The sequence below is a fragment of the Cervus canadensis genome, chromosome 28, assembly GCF_019320065.1.
Source record: "Cervus canadensis isolate Bull #8, Minnesota chromosome 28, ASM1932006v1, whole genome shotgun sequence".
Classification (NCBI taxonomy): Eukaryota; Metazoa; Chordata; class Mammalia; order Artiodactyla; family Cervidae; genus Cervus; species Cervus canadensis.
In genome coordinates this window covers 19,044,911-19,068,054 of record NC_057413.1, presented here as the reverse complement: position 1 = coordinate 19,068,054, position 23,144 = coordinate 19,044,911, and the positions used below count along the sequence as shown (strand labels likewise).

The 23,144-nt window shown below is 57.1% G+C and overlaps 1 protein-coding gene across 11 annotated transcripts in view; it reads right to left on the bottom strand.

Moving 5' to 3' along the window:
* Nucleotides 1–23,144, bottom strand: part of TNXB (tenascin XB) — a 56,311-nt gene that overhangs the window by 24,259 nt on the left and 8,908 nt on the right. For 8 of the 11 annotated variants that reach the window (XM_043449519.1, XM_043449525.1, XM_043449521.1 and 5 more), the window contains exons 3-14: nucleotides 20,991–22,829; nucleotides 20,385–20,500; nucleotides 15,324–15,480; nucleotides 14,865–15,128; nucleotides 13,352–14,089; nucleotides 11,895–12,263; nucleotides 10,475–10,768; nucleotides 8,195–8,485; nucleotides 7,510–7,815; nucleotides 5,587–5,946; nucleotides 4,827–5,228; nucleotides 835–1,140 (exon numbers count right to left, since the gene is read on the bottom strand). In XM_043449519.1, the coding sequence (XP_043305454.1) occupies nucleotides 835–1,140; nucleotides 4,827–5,228; nucleotides 5,587–5,946; nucleotides 7,510–7,815; nucleotides 8,195–8,485; nucleotides 10,475–10,768; nucleotides 11,895–12,263; nucleotides 13,352–14,089; nucleotides 14,865–15,128; nucleotides 15,324–15,480; nucleotides 20,385–20,500; nucleotides 20,991–22,829 (5,442 nt within the window). The remainder of the gene's footprint in view (nucleotides 1–834; nucleotides 1,141–4,826; nucleotides 5,229–5,586; nucleotides 5,947–7,509; nucleotides 7,816–8,194; nucleotides 8,486–10,474; nucleotides 10,769–11,894; nucleotides 12,264–13,351; nucleotides 14,090–14,864; nucleotides 15,129–15,323; nucleotides 15,481–20,384; nucleotides 20,501–20,990; nucleotides 22,830–23,144) is intronic. The other 3 variants (XM_043449528.1, XM_043449529.1, XM_043449526.1) reach the window with 2 other exon arrangements.

The window sequence follows — 23,144 nt, the reverse complement described above, 5'->3', positions numbered from 1 at the left end:
AGTGGTACTAGCAGTGCTCATGACTGTCACCAACAGGAATCACAGATGCTGTCACATCAGCTTAGAATTACTGCAGAAACTTCAAAACACTCCACACTCATCACTGCTTCTAAATAGGTTATTAAACATGCCACAAGATTCTTGTTATTTAGTGGACTAATAGTGAAGTTCCTATATTACTAATTCATAAATTCGAGTTTTAAAATACCTTTGATAATTGGCTATCAATAGAATCGATATGGTATGGTAAAATCCTATGCATTTTACTTTATAGATTTTAAGACATTGCTCTGAAAGGGGTTCACTGGTTTCATAGACACCACAGCACAGAAACGGTGGTGGCCTGTCCCCAGAAGGCGTGAGGGGCAGGAGACGCCGGGAGCGGAGAGCAAGGGCCATATTCCTGAGGAAGGAAGACTCTGGGTCGGCCAGAAGGGAACACAGCCCAGGCCAAGGGGGCCGAGGGCCTCTGAGAAAAGATTCGAGGGATGTGTGTTGTTTAACCCCAGTGAAAAAGGGCAGCAGGGGGAGGTGGTAGCTGGTCCAAGTCACAGCGGGGTTGTGAAGAGAGGGGAGGAAACAGCTGTGGATGATCAGAGGGATAGCGTCTGGCTGGACCTGGTCGGAGGGGAGGAAGACAACCCTGCCTGGGGGAGGAGGCAGAGCAGAGATAGAAACTGGAAGACAGGGAAGGTTCCAGCTCACAAGAGGATCTCTGGGGTCAGGGAACAGACCACATGCCTGTGACTGGGGAGGATCTGAGCGAGAAGCTGGGGATGGGGGGTGGCCCTGGGTGACCAGGGATGGGGACTGCCTTGACCCGCCCTCACTCACCGGTCAGGGCCACCACGGAGAGGGGGCCCACGCGCTGCCCACCATGTAGCCCGTACACGTTCATCCTGTATTTGCGCTCAGGCTCCAGCCCGGAGACAGTGGCCTCTCGCTGGTCTGCGGCCACAGGGATCACGTGGGGCTGCCCGTCCCCGTCCTTGTACTGGACCACAAAAGAGTCAAACTGACCCTCAGGGACTGTCCATGCGAGGCCCACGGAGTTGGGGGTCACATCTGTCACTGTCAGCTCCCCGAGGCGTGGTTCCTTGGGGGGCTCGGTGGCCGGAGGAGTCTCTTCTGCTTGTGGAACTGAGACAGAAATGGGGGAGGCTGTCAGGAAAAGCCCCTCTTCCCCTTGGTAGTAATTATCTGTGTTGTTGTGGTGGTGCCCATGGGGTGGTTCTGATGTAAGACTACACTGATTGGCAACATCTGTCTGGCCGACAAGCCTTCACTAAGTGCCTGCCAGAATCTGGGGCTGTGCCTGGTGGGGAGGGGTGTCAGTCACCACCGAGACCCTGGGAAAGTGGCTGAAGGTCCACCTGCCCATCTCTGGCTCCAAGTCCTCCAGCCAGACCTCCCAGCTGACCCCCAGACTTGGGTGTGCTCAGCATCTTCCTTGGGTGCCTAACTGATCCCAAATTCCAGTCCAAAGCCAAGTTCAGGGGCTTTCCCCCGCCAACTCCTGTTCCCTCCACAGACTTCCCACCTCATCAAAACCCCCACTTCACTGTCAGAGTCATCCCTGAGTCCTCTCCTCCACCCCACGGCCGGCCTTCGAGTAAGTCCTGTCGGCACTGCCTTCAGAAGCTGACTCCCCTACTCCTTAAGTCCACCACCACCCCCTCTAAGTTGGAAAAGGAAATGGCAACCTACTCCAGTGTTCTTGCTTGGAGAATTCCATGGACAGAGGAACCTGGCAGGATACAGTCCATGGGGTTGCAAAGAGTCGGACACAACTGAGCGACTACCACTCACCTCCTCTAAGCACACAGCTCTTACTGGATATGGCACAGTCTCCTAAATCCCCCTCCTCCTCCCCTCTTCACTGTGCTCCCCACTGTTAGCACATTAGTCAGAGCCTGTTCCCGCCATGGCTTCCATCTCACTCAGAGCAAGAAGCCAAGTCCTTACAATGACCTCCCTCCGAGGCCCCACATGTTTACCTCTCACACCACCCTCCTCATTCCAAAACAGTCCTCGCTGGTCCTCAGACATTCCCTCTGCCCGGAAGCTCTTTCCCAGAGGCCTGTATGACTTGTCCTCTCCCTCCAGCAGGTCCTTCTTCAGCAAGTCCCTTTCCAGCCCGCTTCCCACCCACTCACCATCTCGCCTACCGGGCTTTTCTTTTCTCCCCAGCTCTTGTCACTGTCTCACACACAGCCCTACAGACGCATTTGTGCAATTTGGTGCCTGTCTCCTCTGATAGAATGTGAGCTCCTGGAAGGAGCCTTGCCTTGTTCACTGCTGTGTCCCCAGCACCGGCACCCAGTGGGTGCTCCACAATGTTTGTTAAATTAATGAGTGGTATGCACATCTGGGAGAGGCTGAGCTAACGACCGGCTAGTCCCCACTGCCCCAGAGCGAGCTGAGTCTGGGAGGCACTGCTTATTAGGACCAGCCTGGAAAGTGGTCCCAAGAGGCAAGTAGCAGAGGGGTGGCTAGGCGGGTGGGTTCCCAAGATCCTGTTTCTCAGGTTCCTGTGGGAGGATAAGATTAGGCTCTGTACTCATAAAACCTGCTTTCAAAATGGGCTGGGGGGCTTCCCTGGTGGCTCAGGGGTAAAGAATCCACCTGCCAGTGCTGGAGACGCGGGTCCGACCCCTGATCCAGGAACATGGAGCCTGTGTCTAGAGCCCAGGAGACACAGCCACTGAGCCCTCGAGCCACAGCTCCAGAAGCCAGCATGTCTAGAGCCCGTGCTCCTCAACAAGAGAAGCCACTGCAATAGGAAGCCCCCGCACCGCAACTAGAGAGCAGCGCTCACTCACCACAATCAGAGAAAAGCCTGTGAAGCAATGAAGACCCAGAACAGTTAAAAATAAGTAAATAAACCTAAAACGGGGAGGTGGGGCTGGCATGAGAATCCCCTGGTGGTTCTTGGTTAGCACTTGATGCTTCCACTGTAGGGGGAATGGGTTCAATCCCTGGTCCTAAAATCCTATAAGCCATCAGCTTGACCAAAAAATTTTTTTAAAAAATTAAAGTAAAAATGGGCTGGTGATGAGGCCTCAGAAGGACAGAAGTAAGTCTGAGTGGGAAGGGCAGGGATGGAGGCAGCTGAAGGCGGGAGGGAGTGACCACCATGTACTGAGCTTCTCCCAGGTCCAGGAACCAGGCCAGGCATTGTGTTCCATTTAATTTGCCTTCCAACTCTGTTGTTCCTGTAGCTTCCATTTCCTGCTTGTTTTCGCCCTCTCTGCACTTCTTTCCACGAGAGAGAAACTGTCCTCACCATCAAGACCTATCGCTGGTGCTTTGGCTCAACTGGGGAAGGCGGAATGATAACTACCCGTGAGTACCGCAGTCCCCATGCTGCATTTGGTAAAATCCTTTCCCAATTTAGCAATGTTTCTAAAGCTGCATGTTAGTTCTTCTCCTAGCAACGGCTAAGCACGTGCTGTGTGCCAGGCATAGTCCCTCGGTCAGCTCAGCAGGCTCCAGCTGCCCATTGCCTTCCTGCTTGGATAATGAGCTCCATCGCACAGCTTAAAACTGAGAAGCTAAGAATGGAATGCAGTTTCTTCAATTCCAAGAGTCAATTGTCCTCTACTGCACTGCCTCAGTCAGTGCCCGACATAGTCCATCCTTACCTGGGAACCGGGCTTCCCAAGTGGAGCTAGTGGTAAAGAACCTGCCTGCCAATGCAGGTGACATAAGAGACGCGGGTTCGATCCCCGGGTGGAGAAGATCCCCTGGAGGAGGGCATGGCAACCCACTCCAATATTCTTGCCTGGAGAATCCCATGGATAGAAGAGCCTGGCAGGCTACAGTCCATAGGGTCGGACACAACTGAAGCAACTTAGCATGCACGCACGTGCCCAGGGACCAGCGTGGCTGCCCCAGACAGACAAATGGACCTAGGGTGACCCCAGGAGAAAGCTTGGCCATATGTCCTAGGCCTGACACAAGCCTCCACCTTTCTACTTCAGGCCCACAGGACAGTAACCCACTGAGGCTTTCCCCTCTCCCCACTCTCTGTGCTGACTGAAGAAAGAAAGGAAATCAGGGGTGAAAAACTCTGGACGCTAAGCCAACCAAGCCCCTTTGAGAAATACAGAAACCATGTTCTGGAAACATGTTTCTCTGCTTTTAAAAATCTTTCCCTTTAGAATAAAAGTTGCTTTTGAAAAATCTGTGTCTTTGTTTCAGTGAACAAAGGAGAAGAGAGACGCCCTGTCCCTGGGGCCAAGCTGGGCAGACCAGCAGGAGGGTCACAGGGGCCTGTCTGGGGCCTGGCCCTGGCCCTGGGGCTCTGCAGAGTGGGCGCCCAGGCGGGTCCTCTGTGGTGGCTGAGGGGCCCTGTACCTGGGTGGAAGGGACAGTCTTCCTTGCTGTAATCACTCACTGGATGAGTCATAAAGAAAATTTCCAGCTGCCCTGGTGAAGAGGCCAATGTCTCATGCACATTCTAAGAAGCCGAACCAGCCAAAGGGGACAGAGCAGACCCCAGGGTGAGGCCAGATATAATCATTGTAGTGGCCAACACTGCCAGCATGTTTACTCTGAGCCAGGCCGGCGCTAATTCACTTAATCTCACAACAGTTCTGTGAGGTGGGCATTATTATCCCCATTTTACGGCTGAGAAAACAAACACAGTAAGTTGAAAACTCGCTCAAGGTGGTGCAGCTGGTTGTAGCCCAGTCTGCAGTGAACTGTTCTTTCTAGGTTGTCCCCAAGCAGGGGGTTCCATCGCAGCAAGGGAGGGAGACGCCACAGGGAGCCTGGGGGCCACTGAGGGGAGGAAAGCAAACAAAGGCCCCACGCTAACTCACCGGTCACACCCATGGTGGACACGGGGCCCACGCGCCGTCCCCCGTGCAGGCCGTACAGGTTCATCTTGTACTTGTGTCCGGGCTCCAGGCCTCCAACGGTCACCTTGGTCTCCTCGCCCCCAACACGCACCACCTGGGGCCCGTCTCTGCCCTTGTACTGGACGGTGAAGGAGTCGAAGTGGCCCTGAGGGACGGTCCAGGAGAGGCTCAGCGAGTCCGGGGAGGATCCTGTCACCGTCAGCTCCCCTAGAAGGGGCTCCTCAGGGGGCTCCGGGGCCTCTGTGCTGGGTTCTGTGGGGCTGGGGGTCTCCTCCACCTCTGTGGGGCTGGGGGTCTCCTCCACCTCTGTGGAGCTGGGGGTCTCCTCCATCTCTGTGGGGCTGGGGGTCTCTTCCTCTGAAGCTGAGAAGGAGGAACACACAGAGTGGGTGAGGCAGGGTCCCCAGGAGATGTCCTTGGGTCTCCTCCCAAGCCATGGTCCCCACTGGGGGCCCTGAGGTCAGTTCAGAGAAGCCTAAGGAGCCTGGTGGTCCTGCTCAGTCCACACCTCACAGACATGCCTGGAGCCCCAGGCATCAGCTGTGGGGACCGGGGCTGCCACCAGCACAGCTCACGGAGGCCCTTCTCTGCCCAGGAGGACCCACAAAGGTCACCATGGCTCAGCTTCGAGGAGAGAGACCTCCCACACCCCACTCCCCCATCACCTGAGGGGGTGATCTCCCCACTAGGTCCCATCATGGGGCTTCCACCGTCTACTCACTGGTCACCCCGATGACAGAGACGGGGCCCACACGCTGGCGGTCATGGAAGCCATACAGGTTCATCTTGTACTTGTGGTCTGGCTCCAGGCCCGAGATGGTGATCCCGTCCTCATCTCCTGGCACCCTCATCACCCTGGGTTGCCCATCCCCGTCTCTGTACTGGACGGTGAAGGAGTCAAAGTGGCCCTGGGGCACAGTCCAGGAGAGGCTCAGCGAGTCCGGGGAGGATTCTGTCACCATCAGCTCCCCCAGGAGGGGCTTCTTGCGGGGCTCTGGGGCCTCTGTGCTGGGTTCTGTGGGGCTGAGGGTCTCTTCCATCTCTGTGGCGCTGGGGGTCTCATCCAGGACTTCCTGAGGGACTGAGAGAAGAGATTAGGCTCTCAGGTGACATGCTTTGGTGGTGACATTAATCATGACATAAAGTACATTTGGCAAGTATACTCTTCAAGCTGTTGGCTTAGGAGTTCCTGTAGCCTTTGTATTAGCCATTCAGTGACTCATTGAAGGAGACAGCACTGAGACAGGCCCCTAAATCCCACCGTGTACTGCTGGCCAATTGCACTGGCTGGGCTCTCATGTCTGAGAAAGGAGGTGAGGCAAGATGAGAGAAAACTGAGGAATTCTTCCATACTGTGTTCATGGAGTGTGCTGACCACAGGAAAGCGAGGGGGCAGCAAGGACTTATCCCACTTGCATTTCTCCCTGTCAGTTGCTGCCCCTCCCCAGGGTTGCCCAGCTCCCCTCACCCCACTGACCAGGACAGAAAATGGGATGTGCTCTGGCTAAGACCTTCCCGGGCAGCCCTGTCTCTTCCTCCACTTCAGACACGAGTAGGGGAAAGGGTATGGGAATGAGGCTGGGGGCTGGGGAGAGCCGTGCTCTTCCTGGCTGGGGGAAGAATCACAGTCACAAGGGTATCCACCCACCGTCTGCAGTAGCCAGGTCTCTGCTGAGGCTCCGTGAGGTGGGGAGACTGGCACAAGGGAAGCCAGCCCTTCTGTGACCCACTCCCCGGCCCATGGGGGACCACTTTGGGCACAGAAGATTGAGGAAGCAGCAAGCAAGAATGATAACCCAGAGAAGGAAGGGGAAGGTGGAAAGGTAGGTAGAAGAAAAGGATACTGGGAAGGGAGAGAGTCAGGGAGAAATGATGGCCTACTCTTTAATAGCAGTTTTGACATGCTAGGCACTAAGTGTATTAACCCATTTAATTCTAATAGCTCTGTGAAGCTGTTACCCTTGTTATTCCCATTTGACAGGTGAGAAAGCTGAGGCCCAGAGAGACTCATTAAGTTGCACAAGATCCCAAAGCTAGGATTAATATCCAGGCAGTTGGCTCTAGAGCCCATATTCCCAACCACAATGCTACATAGTCAGGGAAATGTGCTGGATGGGGGAGGCTGGGCCCTAGGAGGAATGTAGGGCTGGGGGCTGAAAGCGAGCCCTTTGCCCTGCTCCAAGCTGGCTGGGACTCAGCAAGTCAGGGGGCTGGGGAAATGTGGAGCTCACGTCCCTTGGATTTGCCAGTTCTGAACAGAGCATCGGTGGAGGGAGGGTGTGGGCAGCAGGTAATAGAAGCTCAGAAGAGACCACAGCCTCAGCCAGGAGAAGGCCAGCAAAGGCCACGAGGAAAGAAGACCGTGGCTGAGGACACGTAGTGGGAGGATAGCCCAGCAGGACGGATGATTCTCAGTTCTCAGAATGGCGGAAAAGGGCCTGTCCTTGGAGCTGGAGAAGCAGGGCCAAGAAAGATGTCAGGGGCTGGCGGCTGGATGTGAAATCCTGGGATAAGGGGAAGGAGACGGCGGAGGCTTTGGCAGAACTGGAACCAAGGAAGAGAAGGTGGAGAGAGGCGCCAAGGGTCTGGGGCCAGGTCCCACTCAGAGGGCTGGGGGTTGACGGGCAAGGGAGGCCTGACTCACCTGTGGTGGCCACCACGGACACAGGCCCCACGCGCTGCCTGCCATGAAGCCCATAGAGGTTCATCTTATACTTCCGATTGGGCTCCAGGCCGGGGATGGAGACCTCATTCTCATCACCCCTGACGGGCACTGCTTGGGGCCGCCCCTGGGCATCCTTGTACTGGACCACGAAGGAGTCGAAAGAGCCCTGGGCCACCGTCCAGGAGAGGCGCAGGGAGTCTGCAGTGGTGCCAGTCACTGTCAGCTCCCCCAGCAGGGGCTGCTCTGGGGGCTCTGCATGGCGGGGCTCCTCTTTCTTCTCTGGGGCTGTAAATAAGAAGGCCCAGGCGGGGCTGAACTGGCAGAACCCCAGGACTGGGGCCTGGGGTTTGGAAGGCTTGTCACACCTGTGGGGGTCTCTACTCGATTAGCATGAGCGCTGAACTCTAAGAAGCCTGGCACAGCCAGAGTATGACACACCTTCTGGGCCTCGGGGAGCAGCTGAACAGGATGAAAGGGGCCCAGCAGTGCGGGGGAGGCTGGCTGGCCCTGAGCCCAAAAGCGGGGCCAGGATTCCGCGTCAGCCATCTCGCTGGGAGGCCCCAGCCAGCTCCTGGCTGAGGGCAGGCATGTGGAAGGCCGGGAGGGGTCAGCCTTAGGGGTCAGCCCCCCTGTAAGGCCGGGGGCTTAGGAGGCTGCCACTCACCGGTGGTGCCATCGGCCGTGAGGGGGCCGTGCCGTTTCTTGTTGGCAATCCCAAACAGAGTGAATCTGTACTTGTGGTCAGGGTCCAGCGGGGAGATAATGACCGAGCGCTCGGGCCCTTCCACGGGCACCACCTGCGGCCGTCCATCCTTGTCCCTGTACTGGACCACGAAGGAGTCAAACTGGCCCTCAGGGACAGTCCAGGAGAGGTGCAGTGAGTCTGGGGTGGGATCAGTCACCCACAGCATCCCCAGGCGGGGCGGAGTCACTGGGCTGGGATCAGTCTGAGGCACTAGGAAGAGGAGGTGGGAGAGAAGGGAGGGACACGGGTCAAAAGAGAAGAAGAAATCCATCTCCTCCCTGGGAATGCTGTGTGAGGCTGTGCCGGCTGTCCACTGCACAAAGGTGCATGGTGAAGGCAGCACTGAGGGACTGAAATCCAGCCAGCACTCTGCTTGCCAAGCTGTGCACCCTGGCAAGTGGCTATGCCCACCTAAAAGAACATGCGGCTTATTTGACGTGGCATGAAAGCACTGTCTTAACTGTTGTTGTTTAGTTGCTAAGTCGTGTCTGACTCTTTGCCACTCCATGGACTGGCCTGCCAGGCTCCTCTGTCCATGGAATTCTCCAGGCAAGCATACTGGAGTGGTTTGCCATGCCCTCCTCCAGGGGATCTTCCCAATCCAGGCATCGAACCTGAACCTCCTGCATTGGCAGGGAGATTCTTTACCGCTGAGTCACCAAGGAGGCCCGCTGTACGGACTAGTGTGGCCCTCACTTATTCCGCAGCCTGGAGAGGGGCTTCAGAGAGAAGGAAGCGCAGTGAGCCCCTTCCACATCTCCACAGCCAGGGAAGTCTTCCAGGACAGCCTCCACTGCTTCCAGACCTAATGACGAGCTGATTTCCTCTCCAAGAGAGGGACGCATGGTCCTTGGAGCATTTTCATGTGGCAAAGCCCCCCACAACTGTGCTCTGGGCCCCACTTCATCCGCTCCCACTCTCACTCCATCAGCTGTGCCCTCAGGATTTACGCAAACTCCTCCACTCGGCTGCATCGCTCTCCAGCCTCCACCCTCCCTCTTCGCTCTCCACTCCAGCCCAGATTCCAGAGAGAGATGCTTGTACTCATGTCCTCACCTTCATCACCCTCCCAACCCAGCCCTGCCCTCCACCAGCAGCTCCCACTAGGGTCAGTGGTGACCTCGCCATAGCTAAGTCCTGTGGACACTCTGCAGCCCTGAGTCACTCTTACGGAATCTGACATGTCTGACCACACCCTTCATTTTGGCATTCCTCTCCCCAGTTTACCCCTCAGGCTGCCCTGCAGACGCCCGATCCTCTGTTCATGCCATGAGTGATGGCACCTCCAGGGTCCCAGGGGTCATGTCCCTTCTCTCTGCCTCCCCACCCTGGCTTCTGCCCACTGGGACACCCATGCTCCGTCCTCAGGCCTTTTCTCTGCTCTCCAGTCCCAGGAGGGCAGCGGGAGAGCGCCATGGGCCCCTCACTTTCTGCCTGAGTGGCCTTGCCCCCTCTGTGCCGCCCTTCTCCTCATCTGTAAAGTGAGCATGCCTCACAGCGCTGCTAGTGAGGATTAAGTGTGATCATTCACTTAGAACATCTTGAACACATCTGACACTTAAACGCTCAAAAGATGTTTGACTAAGTGTTGCTGCACTGTTGCACCGTTCCTCACATCTGCTGTTCCTTGCCTTAGGGAACGGGACTGCCGGATCCAGAAGAATGGGGTGCCTGGGCCTCCTCGCTCTCCTTCACCCCACCCATCCCCTGCCTCACTGCCACCATCCCCGCCAGGCCAGCATCCTCCCTTGCTGGTTCTTAACTCACTTCTCCAGCTTTCCTCTGCAGCAGACTCAGAGCTATTTGTAAGATAAATATTGAATCAGGTCACTCTCTCACTTAAAGCCCTTTGGAGGCCCCCTAGGGTCCTCAAATGAGGCCTAAGTGACTCACTCAGACACTGGAGATCAGTGAGATCAGTGTCCTCAGCCCCCAGGTGCCCTGCCCTGCTATCCGGAGGAGAGACTTTGATTCAATTGCAGGGCCACTCTCACTCCTGCCTCACTCTTCACAGCTCCCTCTGTTGGCACTGCCCTCCTCAACCTTCCTGCCTGACCCACCACAACTTTCCCTTTAGGATTCAGCTCAGGCACCACCGCCTCCAGGAAGACTTCTGGGATTTCCCAAAGCACTGGGGAGACCTCCATCAGGACCGCGCAGAGGGTAAGGGCAGGGTCTTGGGTGACCCCTGTCACTCACAGATCTTGGCTTCAGCCACCAGGGGGCCATGCCTCTTCTTGCCCACGAGCCCGTACAGGACAAATTTGTACTTGCGGCCGATGTCCAGGTTGGAGATGAGGGCTGTGCGCTGGGGCCCCTCTACAGGCACCACCTGGGGCCTGTCCCTGTCTTTGTACTGGATCACGAAGGAATCGAACTCGCCCTCAGGGACTGTCCAGTGCAGAAGCAGGGAGTCGGAGGTCACGTCCGTCACTGTCAGCTTGCCCAGGCGAGGTGGGGCCAAGGGCTTCCCAGGTTTCTCCCCATCCTTGTCTGCAGTTGGGGGGGGGTGCAAAAACAAAGCATGTGGGCTCAAGCACTGTCTTGTCCCTGCTCTTCGTCCCTCTCCTCTGCCCCCTGGCTCCTTTCATGCTGGATGCCTCCCTCCCTTGATGCCTGCATTCCCTGCCCTCAGTTCTCTGGGACCAGCCTTTCTAAGAAGGGGGGCATTTCTCCCCAGTATCTACTCTGGAGCAAGAGCTTCCGCTCTTCCCTATGATAACTTCCTCCCCACTCACAAAGGTCCCAGGCCCTCTACACACCAACACTCTGAGGGAGTTTCGGGTCCCCCGAGGTTCTTCCTGAGAGTTCGGAACCCTTGCTGCTTCAGAGCAGCCTGGAGAGGCCTTAGTCCACCTGAACATCTCTCTCCTTCACCACCCTCTCCCCGGGTGTGAGCTTGATCTGGAGTTACAGGGAGAGCTGGCTACCCGAGTCCCATAAAGGGGGACCAGGAGAAACTGTGAACGCCAGGAGCCACAGGCTCCTGCCAGGATTCCACAAACCTCACCCATCTCTGAATCCCAATGGCCGTGGAGCGCCCTCCCCAGGGGACCTCCACCCCTAGCGGGAACTGGCTGATGAGACCATGGGGCACTGCAGCCCAGGCTTGCAGGGCGGGGGGACAAGGTGTCCTAGTCTGTTCAGTGAGGGGATGGCAGGGGCTTGAGAGAAGGGAAAAGGAGGAGGGGGCTGAGGATCAGTATCCTCGGGGCCAGAGGCCTTCCCACACTGACGCTGAGAAATGCGGGGGGCGGAGAGGGGCAGAGGAGTGACCAGGAAGTGGGGGCGGGACACTTCTACACAAAGAAAGCTGCAAGTGGAGAGCCATGGGCCAACAGTCTCTCTCCCTGAATCTTTGTCCCATGCTTGGACTTTTCTCCTCTCAGCTATTTATCTGGAAGGACTCCCCTCTCTGATCCACCCTTTCGTTGGGCTAAGACCTTCCCCATCCCTCTTGCCTCTGAGCCCTCAACTCCTTTTCTCTCCTTGTTTCTTCTACTGGCTCGACCCAAACACCAGCCCCGTCCTTCAGTCTCCACCCCACCCCTGAAGTCCTAATGGCCCAGCCCCTCCCCGAGCCTCAGGACACTGGACTTGAGCGGAGTCCAGGATGTACCCATAATGCCTTGGTAGATGAGAGGGGCAGAGGGCTCGCCGCTGGGAGGGATCCCACGAAGTGACAACTCGTAGGGGGATTCAGCAGGGGGTGAGGGCACCAGAGCCTGACGGACATCCCCTGGCAGTAGCTCCTCATGGGCCCCTGGCCCTTCGGGCACCCGTAGGCGCAGCTGGAAGTGGGTAAAGGTGTCAGGCTGGGCAGTCCAGGCCACTCGGAGGCGCCCTGTCTTGTCTTTGCCCAGCACCCTCAACTCGGCCAGCTCCTGGGGGCGCTGCTGCAGGACGGGCGCCTGAGCCCCTTGAGTCGTTGAAGGGCCTGAGGGAGGAGGCTCATCAGTGGCCCCCAAGAGGCCTGAGGGGGAGGACCCTGGGGAGAGGCAGGGCAAGAAAAACAGGAGAGTCGAGTATGAGAGCCAGAAAGGAGACCACAGTCCCCAGGTTCTGCTCTCTGGCCTCTGAGAGTCTTCAGACTTCCCCTTGGTCGCTCCTGGATCACCCCCTGGGTCACCTCATTGTCCCAAGCATCCATTATAGCCCTGCACAGACGAGCCTGCAGGTCATAAATAGAAGAACTAAGTCTGCCATCCCTCCTCCCACAAGGTTCCTAGCTCCCTCCCCACAGGAGACCCTCCCCACTGGGTGGTGGTCCTGGCTTCCATTAGTGCTGCAGTGAGAAGCCTGGAAGAAAGGAGAAGACGGTGGTGTTAAGGAAGGCAGACTCAAGAGACAGCGGGCAGTCAGGAGAGAGAGAGGAGGGGACATCCAGCTCCGGTGACATCTGGGCCCTATGGGGGAAGAAGAGGTCCATAACCCCTCCCCCTGACAGCCACAGGGCGCCCCTTCCCTGAACCAGGACTCCATTCCTGTGGGAGAGACAAGCGTGAACTGAGCCAGGAGGTCTGGAAAGGCAGCCCAAGAAGCAGTGGCTTCACCTCTCACCTACACATGCTGCCTAACGGTTTCAAGGCCACCCCCAAGCAGTTCCGATGTGTCCCTTTGAGGTTAGGGCCAAAGTATGGAAAATAGTAACCACTGACCACAGTTGTCAGTTACCCTCACCACAGTGAGTCAGAGTGGGAAACCACTGGTTTCACTCCCTACCCCACCCAAACTGCTGCAGAGAATCTTTGCAGACACTGTCCCTCCCATCAAATGACCCTTCTATTGCCTAGAACAGGATTCCTGGCAGAAGTGTCCTAGGAACCCAAGTGAAAATCAGACAATTCCAAAGACCAGGTCTCCTTGGTCTCGGGTATCCACCAGGACCGTGAGGGTGGAGAGGGTTTCCAGGGACACAGGAAGGTGTGGGGATGCCCGAGAGCCTGAACCAGGGAGGGCTGGAAGGCAGAAGGGCACAGGTGGCAGAGCGGCCGCCTGAGTAGTGAGGCAGTGGGAGGCGCCCATAGACGAGACTGGGCAGGGGGTGGGGGGGTCGCGCGGCCCCACCCACGCTACCTGTGGTGGTGATGAAGGCGTAGGACTTGGAGGTCTGCCCTGCCCGCACCCCGTGGACCTCCACGTGGTAGGTGGTGCCGGGCTTGAGATCGGGCAGACTGACGGTGCGCCCGGTGCCCGGTACGGTCAGCTCCCCGGCGGGCCCCTCCGCGGGCGGCTGCGGCCGCCAGCGCAGCACCACGCGTTCGAAGTGGCCGCGGAGCCCGTCGAGCGACACGAGGAGCGCGCCGTCGGCGGAAGTGCCCAGCACCTCGGGCTTGGGGTGGCGGGGCGCCGCCACCCGGTCGACGCCTTCGGGCGAGAGGCCGTAGATGCCCTGGTTGGAGTCCCGCTTCCAGGTGCCCGAGTCGGGGCTGGCGGTGGGGTGGGGGCGACCGGGCGGGGGTGCGGGGGAGCGACGCCGCTGCAAGTACTGGTGGATGTGGTGCGCCACCGACGTGTAGGTCTGGTTGGCTCGCAGTGGGTAGCCTTGAGCCCGCAGGTGACGCTCGAGGTCCTGCACCGTGCCGCGGAAGCGGCCCAGCTCGGCTGTCAGGTTGCCCCAGGCCCGCCGAGGGGGCTGGGGCGGGCTCGGCCGCGGCGGGGACTCCGCCTCCCCCTGCTCCGCGGGCCTCGAGGGCCGAGGGGGCGGTGCCGGGCGCGCGGGCCGCGGGGGCCGCGGGGCTGGGGCCGGCCGGGGCCGGGGCTTGGGGGGCGGGGCTGGGGGGTGCGCCTCCGGGTAACTGTAGTGGCCTGGTGCTGCCGGGGGCGGAAAAAGGGGGAGGAGAGAGCCGGTCAGTGGCAGCACCCCCCCACCACCAGCCCCTGCACTCCCCCCACGGCAGCCCCGCCCGCGTCCCTCCCACTCCACCTGCAAAGAGAACCGAGAGAAGTTAGTGCCCCAGGAAGCCCTCCCGCTTCGCCCTCCAAGCCCGCCACTGTTGGTGCCCTAGAAAGAAGAAACGAGCGGGTGGGGCCCTGCGTCTGAAGGAGAGAAAGGGGCGTGGGAGGAGAAAACTCGAGCGACAGCGAGGTGGGCGTCCCTCTGTCACAGGAAAGGGAAAGAAAGATCCAGGCATCTGTTAAGAGACTTGGAGGTTTAGTGGAAAATTACTGCTGAGACCCAACTCCCCGAAACCCCGATTCTAAAGTCAACAGGCGGCTTGATCTCTAATCTCCCCAGCTCCAGCCCCAGGAGACCTGACCACTGAGATGGAGCACAGGGGGGTTGTGCCCAAGTTCAGATCAGAACCACCCCTATCTGGTTGGGCCTGACAGCATCTTCTATATACTGCTTCTCTCCATGAGGCCCCTCTTCCCAAACTCTAACCCATCGCCTTCCTACAGGACTCCAAGCACCTGAGAACTCCATCTCCTCAGAGCCCCTGGTACAGAGCAGGGCCAGCAGCAGGTGCTTTGGGACTGCCACATACCCCGTGCTGTGCATTTGGAAGAGCCCATGAGCCGGACACACGGCTTCCCAAGGAAGTGGCTCCTAGGCTCAGAAACTTCCCCAGCCCGTGGCCAGCCATACCTGTGTTGGCCCTGATGGAAGCTGGGTAGCTTACTGCCCGGCCCCGCTCGGCAGTGACGGTCACCACGTATTCTACACCTGGCATCAGGCCAGTCAGCAGCGTCCCGTCTGCCTCAGAGGGCACTTCCAGCCGCACCCTCTGGTTGCCAGCACTGACGTAGGACACCACAAACCGGTCCACTTCAGCTTGGGGGCGCAGCCAGTTGAGCTCCAGGGTGGTTGGTGTCACAGCCACCACGCGGAGGTCCTGGGGACCATCAATCACTAGCCAGGTCAGAGAGAGGAGGCATCAGGTGGGAGTCTGGTTCTTTGGTCACCAGCTGTCCTGCTAAGAGCCTTGCCCCCAGCCAGTCCCTCCCCTCTGCCCTCTCAGAGGGCATATCCCAGCCCCTCCTTCTCAAGTCCATTCTCCACCCATGACCGCCCCCCCCCCCCCTCCGCAACAGCCCCAGCTCTCACTGGTGGTGATGGTCTTGGAGGCAGGAGGGCCCCAGCTAGTCCCTCGAAGGGCACGGACAGTGACCTGGTACTCCTGACCAGGGGCTAATCCTCTCTGGTCATAGGCTGAGGCAGAGCTGGGCACCCGTGCTGTGAATGGGGGGCTCGCCCCCTCTGTCTGCAAGAGAGAAAGTAATGGGTGGATCAGGGCTGCCACTCACCCCCGCTGCTCAATGCCCCTGATCCCTTCTTCCTCCAAGGTCTAGGCAGAGTCAGCATGAGATTGTGTAGAACTTGGCCCTATACAGCTGGGGAGCATGGGTGGTATCAGCAAACACATCTAGAACACCTAGTCCATGCCAGCTCCCGTTCAAGGCAGTTTACATATGTAAACTCACTTAATTCTCTTAAGAATCTAATGAGGTGGGTCAGATTATTCCCATTGGACAGATGAGGAAACTGATGTACAAAAGGATTAAGTGGCTTGCCCAAGAAGGCAGGGATTTAAACCCAGGCAGTGTGACCTCAGAATCCCCTCTTATGGGGATTACCTTTCTAAAAAAATATTTATTTACCTATTTGACTGCTTTGGCTCTTAGTTGTGGAATGAGGACCTAGCCTTGAGGCATGTGGGATCTTAGTTCCCTGACCAGGGATTGAACCCAAGTCCCCTGCATTGGAAGGCAGATTCTTAATCACTGGAAGACCAGGGAAGTCCCTGGGCACTACGTTTTGAGCCTGTTCATCAGCTGTCTGCCAGAATTCTACCTGACACACGCCAGGACTCTCTCTCTGGCTTTTCCCTGGCAATCCTGACCCTCTGGGCATGAGAAGGCTTCTCATAAACCCGTTCCTGTCATAACAGGTGAAGCAGATGAGGGACAAGTCTCACTTCCTCCTTGAGGCAGCTGCCCCAGCCTAAGCCTTCCCCTAGACACCTGCCCCTGGCTGTGAAACTTGGGTGTGACCCACATCGGGACATTTCCTTTTAGGTACTTTCCTTGTCTTTTCAGCAGGGTTGTAGGCCGCTCAAAAACAAGGCCCACCTGCTCAAAGTTCCACAAATATGTTTCCTGAATTTGTACCTGGCATCATTCTGGGCCCTGGAGACACAAAAATAAGAGATATGATCCCTGTCCTCAGAGAGCTCATGCTCTAGTAGCTAAATGTGTGGCCACGTTTTACATTTTATTAGATCCTTAACCCCAATCTCTATGTGTAGTCCATGCCTGTGAGAGAACAAACCCCCTTCAAGTACACATGTAAAGTGTTATGATTATTTGCAGGAACCCCAGAGAAGATCTGCCAGCCCCTGCTCCAGGCAGGGTCTCCTGGAGTGTCAGCCTCTGGGGAAATGCGAGGAATGGACATCTGGGAACGGCGCGGCATTTCGCTGGGCCGTCTAGCTAGAACAGCTAATAAGGACGCTCTGTTCTGCTTTGCTATGTTGGCTGTGATGGGGACACCTTCATTCAGCCAAGTAGGATTGGAAATTTCAAAAGGTACTCTCCTAAACCAAGAGAACTGCGAGGAAATCAACACAGTAAATACCAAAGTATAAAACCAGATGAAAGGCCACGTAGAGACTTCTGGGTTGAGGATGAAGTGAAGCTTTGTTAGAGTTTTCTTGGCTGAAAAGGTTTTCTGGGCATGCAGGATCTTCATCCCTCTCTTACTCACTGCTCTAGAATACCCCAGCCTGGGAGGCCTTGGATGGGCGTCTACTCAAGACCTATGAGGGCTTTATCCTTCCCCAAACCTTCTCTCTCGCTCTCCCCTTAGTCCCCCAACCTACCATCACCAACACACACACACACACCCCTTGAGTGCTTCCTGATGATGTCTGGTCCTTCCAGGGAGATAAGCCCATCCCAGAGTTCACCTTCTCCCTTCAGGTCACCTACATGAACCTTTTAGACACTTTGAGATCCATCTGGGAACAGTCCCCTGAGAAGTTCTACTGCCAGTCTAACCCACATCTCTCAGCACCATCTGGCTGGTCTGAGGCTGGCTCTCTAACCAGAGGCTGGCAGCTGATTTGGCCCCTTCATGATGGTTTGGCTGCTTCACTGATGTCCTTGGCAAGTTTCTAACTCTATTCTCGATATTAACCTCATGGCCCCAGGTGGAGGGCTCCACCTTGGCTGGCCCCTGAAGCTCACCTCACTCTCATCCTCCTTTTCAGACCAGAATTGAACAAAAACTTTTCTGAGGCTGCAAGGTCCCGTGTCCCAATGAAAATGTGACATAGCCCCAGTTTCCAGCCTGTGGAATACATCTAAACCGGAAACACCTGCATGTCTTTCTGTTTGGGGGTTCACCTCCCTCAGTTTCTTCAAGCTTTGTCTCACATTCATAGAAGACCTTGCCTTTTGCAAAACAGCATCATTCCTTGGACAAAAGAGCAGTGGTCCTTGGACTTGGGGTGCATTAGAATCACCCGGGGGTATGTTCTCATGCAGGTTACCGGGCTTTTCCCCTAGAGCTTCTCATTCAGCAGATTGGGGGGCAGAGTCTGACAGTTTGCATGGCTAATGCTCCAGCTGATGCTAATGCTGCAGGTCCAGGGAGCACACTTTGAGAACCACTGAGTGTAGCCGTGCCACGTATGCAGGGAAAAGAGGAATGTTCCTCTTCTGTGTTCTGAAAATCATTCCAATAACTAGGTGTGTCCCTTGGCCAGGAATAGCAGAGTTTGAGCTCTGAGAGAAAAGTGTTTCTGGAAAAGGGGAGAGGATAAGGTAGAGAGAGAGGCTTCTAGGAAGATGGCAGTGGCCAGAGGGATAGCCAGCTACTGAATGCACTCTGTGCCAACAGAAATGGATAGAGAGTGCTGGCCAAAGGCAAGAGGCACAATCCCAGGGGCCAGCCACAAAAAAGCATAGAAAACATAGTCAGAGGGCCAGCGGCACAGGCTGATGTGGAGTCCAAGGGAGGTGTCTGGGGACCAATTTTACGGGAGCATTTTCCACACCCAGGCTCAGGGACAACCTAGAATGTCACGGAGGCCCATACCCAGCGCAAAACAGATGAGCTGAGAGCGTGGCCAAGCTGGACACAGGCTAGCTCGATCCCTCCTGGCCCCACAAAGAGGGAGAAAGCCCAGGGCTCCTCCTGGGAGACTTCGCCTCTAGAGAACACCAAGGATGAGGTCATATTTACTAAGAGCAGGAGATGCTGTTGCCCTTTAAGCTCCTTCTAGCTCAGTTGTTTATTTCAATTCTTTCCCCAAAGTTTCTTAGGAAAATTCCTCTTAAAAGTCCTACCCTCTCAAGATTGCAACTATGTAAATAATATACACGCAGAAGAGAGTGGGAGAAACACTTTAAAATGTTAACAGTACTTGTTTCAGTATGAAACAGCCAAGAATTATTTGTTTTCTTCCCTAGTCGCCAAATTCTTGTCTTGTGATTACATTATTTTTATAACTGAAAAAAAAATGTAAATGGAAGAAAAAAAATCCAGCCTCCCTTGGTTGTGAAGCAAAGAAGGGATTTCTGCCTCTGCTTCTACCAGAGGGCAAAGAGAGATAAAACATGATAGGGGCCTGGGTTTGAGGTGATAATATTGATAAGAAGACTTAGAATGACTAGGCCAGTTGGGGTGGGGATGACAGCCAGCACCTCAGAGCTATCCCTTCTGTCCTAGAGGCTTCCTAAGTTTAAGCCCTGGAACTTATTTATTTTTCCAGAGTCCTGACTGGGTAGAGATTAGGGTAACATGGCCTACCTACCTATGGCATTTGTGGAATGATGCAGGAAAACATATTTGAATGGGAGAAATGTCAGATGATTTGCAACTAGGAGACCAAACACATCATAAAAACCCAATCTGCATAAAGGGAGATCTCTAATGAGAGGCCACAAACTTTGTCCTTAGGGTGCCCCCAAATATTTTAAGAGTGAGTTGGAAGGAGACAGAGAAAGGAGGCTTTGCAATGCTCTGATGACATGGAGGCTAGGGAACTAATTCACAGACTCAAATTATTGCAACAGCCTAGACAGCTTGGCCCAAACCAAAAAATGATAACACAGAACAGAGCCAAATGCAAAGGCTTATATTTAGGCTTAAAAGGGGGTATGTAGTTGAATGTCTTCTTTTTTCCTTCCTTTCTTTTTTCCTTGTTTATATCTTCTAGTCTCTAAACTGAGCCTATATGACTTTTATAATAAAAAGTTACTTTAAAAATCAAATGTGATCAAAATAACTAACAGTTTGTGTGACCACAAGTTCATGTATGTCAACTCTGAGAGAAGTAGCAGGGTATCCAGTTAGCCAGGTGAGTGACTGGACTCCTTTTGCCCCTGTAATTGGGGGGAAGAGGCACATGCAAAAAGCAGGAGGCATCAGAGGAAGAAAACCAAGAAGTGAAGGATTCAGAGAACAAAGCCTCAAAGAAATGGGAAGAAGAAACCAGTGGGTTTGGCCTGGAGGGAATGAATGGTGATGTGATGGCGTGTTCATTTGCTTCAGTGGTGTCCAACTCTTTGCGACCTCATGGACTGTAGCCCACCAGGCTCTTCTGTCCATGGAATTTTCCAGGCAAGAATTCTGGAGTGGGTTGCCATGCCCTTCTCCAAGGGATCTTCCTGACCCAGAGATGAAACCCGTATCTCCTGCATTGGCAGGCATTTTCTTTACCATTGAGCCACCAGGCAGGCCCAACGTGATGGCTAATGTCTCCAAATATCTAAAAGTCCATGGTGTAAGACGGAGGGAAAGGAAAAAACACATTCCAATGCTGGTGAAGGTCCAGCTGGGGCCACTGAATGGATATACGAATGGGGCAACTTTGGATTCAGCAACAACAGAAAGAGGTGACTTCAGTGATGAGCAAAAATGGAGTCAGCAGGCAGCCTTAGGAAGTACTGAGCTCAAGGTCACCAGAGGAGTTCCAGCAGCAGTGGGCCAGTGATGCAAAGGCCTCCTGCACCCAATGTGGGCAGAATGCGAAGGTCTTTAGCACAGCTTCTGGAATCAGCTACCTGGACTCAACCACTGATTACCTAGAACTCCTTTTGAGGTGAGCACCCCCAATGCCAGCCCCACTCACTCAGCCCCCTCTTGGAGCTTTGCTCTCACCGTTGGGATGAACTGGATTTCGTAGGCATCCACATTGCCGGGAGCCCGGGTCCACTCTGTCCGAACCGTCGTCTCCTCCAGCAGGTGCATCCTCATGCCCTCAATGGCCGGCACCTCTGCCCAGGAGAGTGGGATATGAGAAGCTGCTTAGCCCAAGGCAGCTCCCCACCCCTACCCCCACTCTCACAAGCTCTTCCTACTCAGGATCATATTAAGAGATTCAACCAAGTTCCCACTCCTCTCTGGGGGGAGAGAAGGGTGGCGAGGAAAAGCCAGCAGTGGCTTGAACAGGCCTTGGGTTTCCTTCACTGCCCTCCATCTCCAGGAACCAAAATAACTGAAGAGGGCTCCTGGATCTGCTCATCAGAGATCTTACAGCAGGTCCTGCCTGCAGGCATGCCCCCCCACCACACCCTGGTTCTGCAGCCCTGGTGGACCCTGGCCCTCTGGCTCCTCTGACTGCCCCACCGGCTGCCCCAATATATGACCGCCTCCATCATCCTGCCTCCAAGTTGCGGGGCTCCTATGCCTCAGACTCAGGTTTTCTCATGGGGCTCCAGTTTTCCAGCCCCGGACCCAGCATACTGAGGCAGGCTGTCCGCTCACCTTCCCCGCAGTCCTCCCCTGCATATCCGTCTAGGCAGACGCAGCTGCCCTCACGACACTCTCCCCGGCCACGGCAGTCCCCGGGGCACGTCTGGATGGCGCAATCGGGGCCCCGGAAGCCCTCGACGCAGACGCATTGGCCTGCGCGGCACAGTTCCCGCGGCCCGCAGCCCCCGGGGCAGGCGCTGGCAGGAGGCTCTTCCTGCCCACAGTCCTCGCCGCTGTAGCCCAAGTGGCACACGCACATGCCCTGCACACAGCGACCATGGCCCCGGCAGTCGGCCGGGCAAGTGCGGGTGGCGCAGGAGGGGCCTGTGTAGCCTGAGTCGCACACGCAGCGCCCGTTCTCGCAGCGGCCGTGCCGGTGACAGTTGGAGGGGCAGACACGGAGGCCGCAGTCCTCGCCCGCGAAGCCCTCCCAACAGGTGCACACACCGTCCTGGCACACGCCGCGCTGGTTGCAGTCGCGCGGGCACCGTCTCACGCCGCAGTCCTCACCCTCGTAGCCGTCGTCGCACACGCAGCGCCCCTCCAGGCATTGGCCGCGGCCTTGGCAACCCCTGGGGCAGCTGCGCGTGCCGCAGTCTTCGCCCTCGTAGCCCACGTCGCACGAGCACACGCCATCTTCGCAGCGGCCGCGACCGCGACAGTCCCCGGGACACCGACGGCTCCCGCAGTCCTCTCCTGCGAAGCCCGGGTTGCACACGCAGCGGCCGTCTACGCAGCGCCCGCGCCCGCGACAGTCGCCAGGGCAGGCGCGCGTACCGCAGTCCCGGCCTGTGTACCCGGGCCAACACACGCAGCGGCCACTCTCGCAACGGCCCCGGCCGCGACAGTCCCCGGGACAGCTGCGCACGCCGCAGTCCTCGCCACTGTAGCCCGCGTGGCACACGCATACGCCGTTCTCGCAGCGCCCGCGGCCCCGACAGTCGCGCGGGCAGGCACGCGCGCCGCAGTCGGGCCCCGAGTACCCGGGCCAGCACACGCAGCGGCCGTCCTCGCAGCGGCCCCTTTGGTTGCAGTCGCCCGGGCAGCTGCGCACGCCGCAGTCGTCCCCGCTGTAGCCTGGGTCGCAGATGCATTCGCCATCCTCGCAACGCCCTCGGCCCCGACAGTCGCGGGGACAGGTCCGCGTGCTGCAGTCCTCGCCCGCGTACCCGGGCCAGCACACGCAGCGGCCGTCCACACAGCGTCCGCCCTCCCCACAGTCCCACGGGCAGGTCCGCGAGCCGCAGTCGTCGCCAGCGTAACCCGGGTCACAGACGCAGCGCCCGTCCTCGCAGCGCCCCTTCTGGCTGCAGCCTCGGGGACAGCTCCTCACCCCACAGTCGTCGCCAGTGTAACCGGGGTTGCACACGCAGCGCCCATTCTCGCAGCGTCCTCTCTGGCTGCAGTCTCGGGGGCAGCTCCTCACCCCACAGTCCTCGCCACTGTAGCCTGGATTGCACACGCAGCGCCCGTCCTCGCAGCGTCCCCTCTGGCTGCAGCCGCGAGGGCAGGAGCGCACACTGCAGTCGTCCCCGGAGAAGCCCGCGCGGCACACGCACACGCCCTGCACGCAGCGCCCGCGGCCGTGGCAGTCCCCGGGGCAGGAGGGCCAGCTACAACTGGGCCCGGTGTAGCCAGGGAAGCACACGCAGCGACCACGGACGCAGCGACCCTGATCATTGCAGTCGTCCGGGCAGGAACCGGGGGCGGAGGGTGGCGAGGAGGGGGGTCCCTCGGCACTTGCAGGGTCTGAGCAGGTGGGCCCACCCCATCCTGGCTCGCAGGAGCAGGCACAGCGGCTCAGGTCAAACACACCATGGAGACTGCAGAGGCTTCGAATGTCGGTCTGGCCTGGAGTAGGAGCGAGAGCTGGGTCTCAGTCTCTCTAGGGAGGAGAGGCTGAGCATGTGTAGTGCTGCCCTGAGTCAGCTTCTCCATCAGGGAAGCCTCATTTCCTAAGGCCATCTTAGTTTCCAGCTGTAACTTATCACCCAGGGCCCTAACATTTGCTGGGGAAGGCTGACATCTAGTCACATGGATCCTCTCAAAGCCGTGCCCTGGGCTGCACTCACCACTTGCAAAGGGGAGGCGGGGTGCCTTTCCTAATTCACACCAAGGTTCTCTAGTGATGCCCACCCAACCCTAATCCACTTCCCTTCTTTTCTG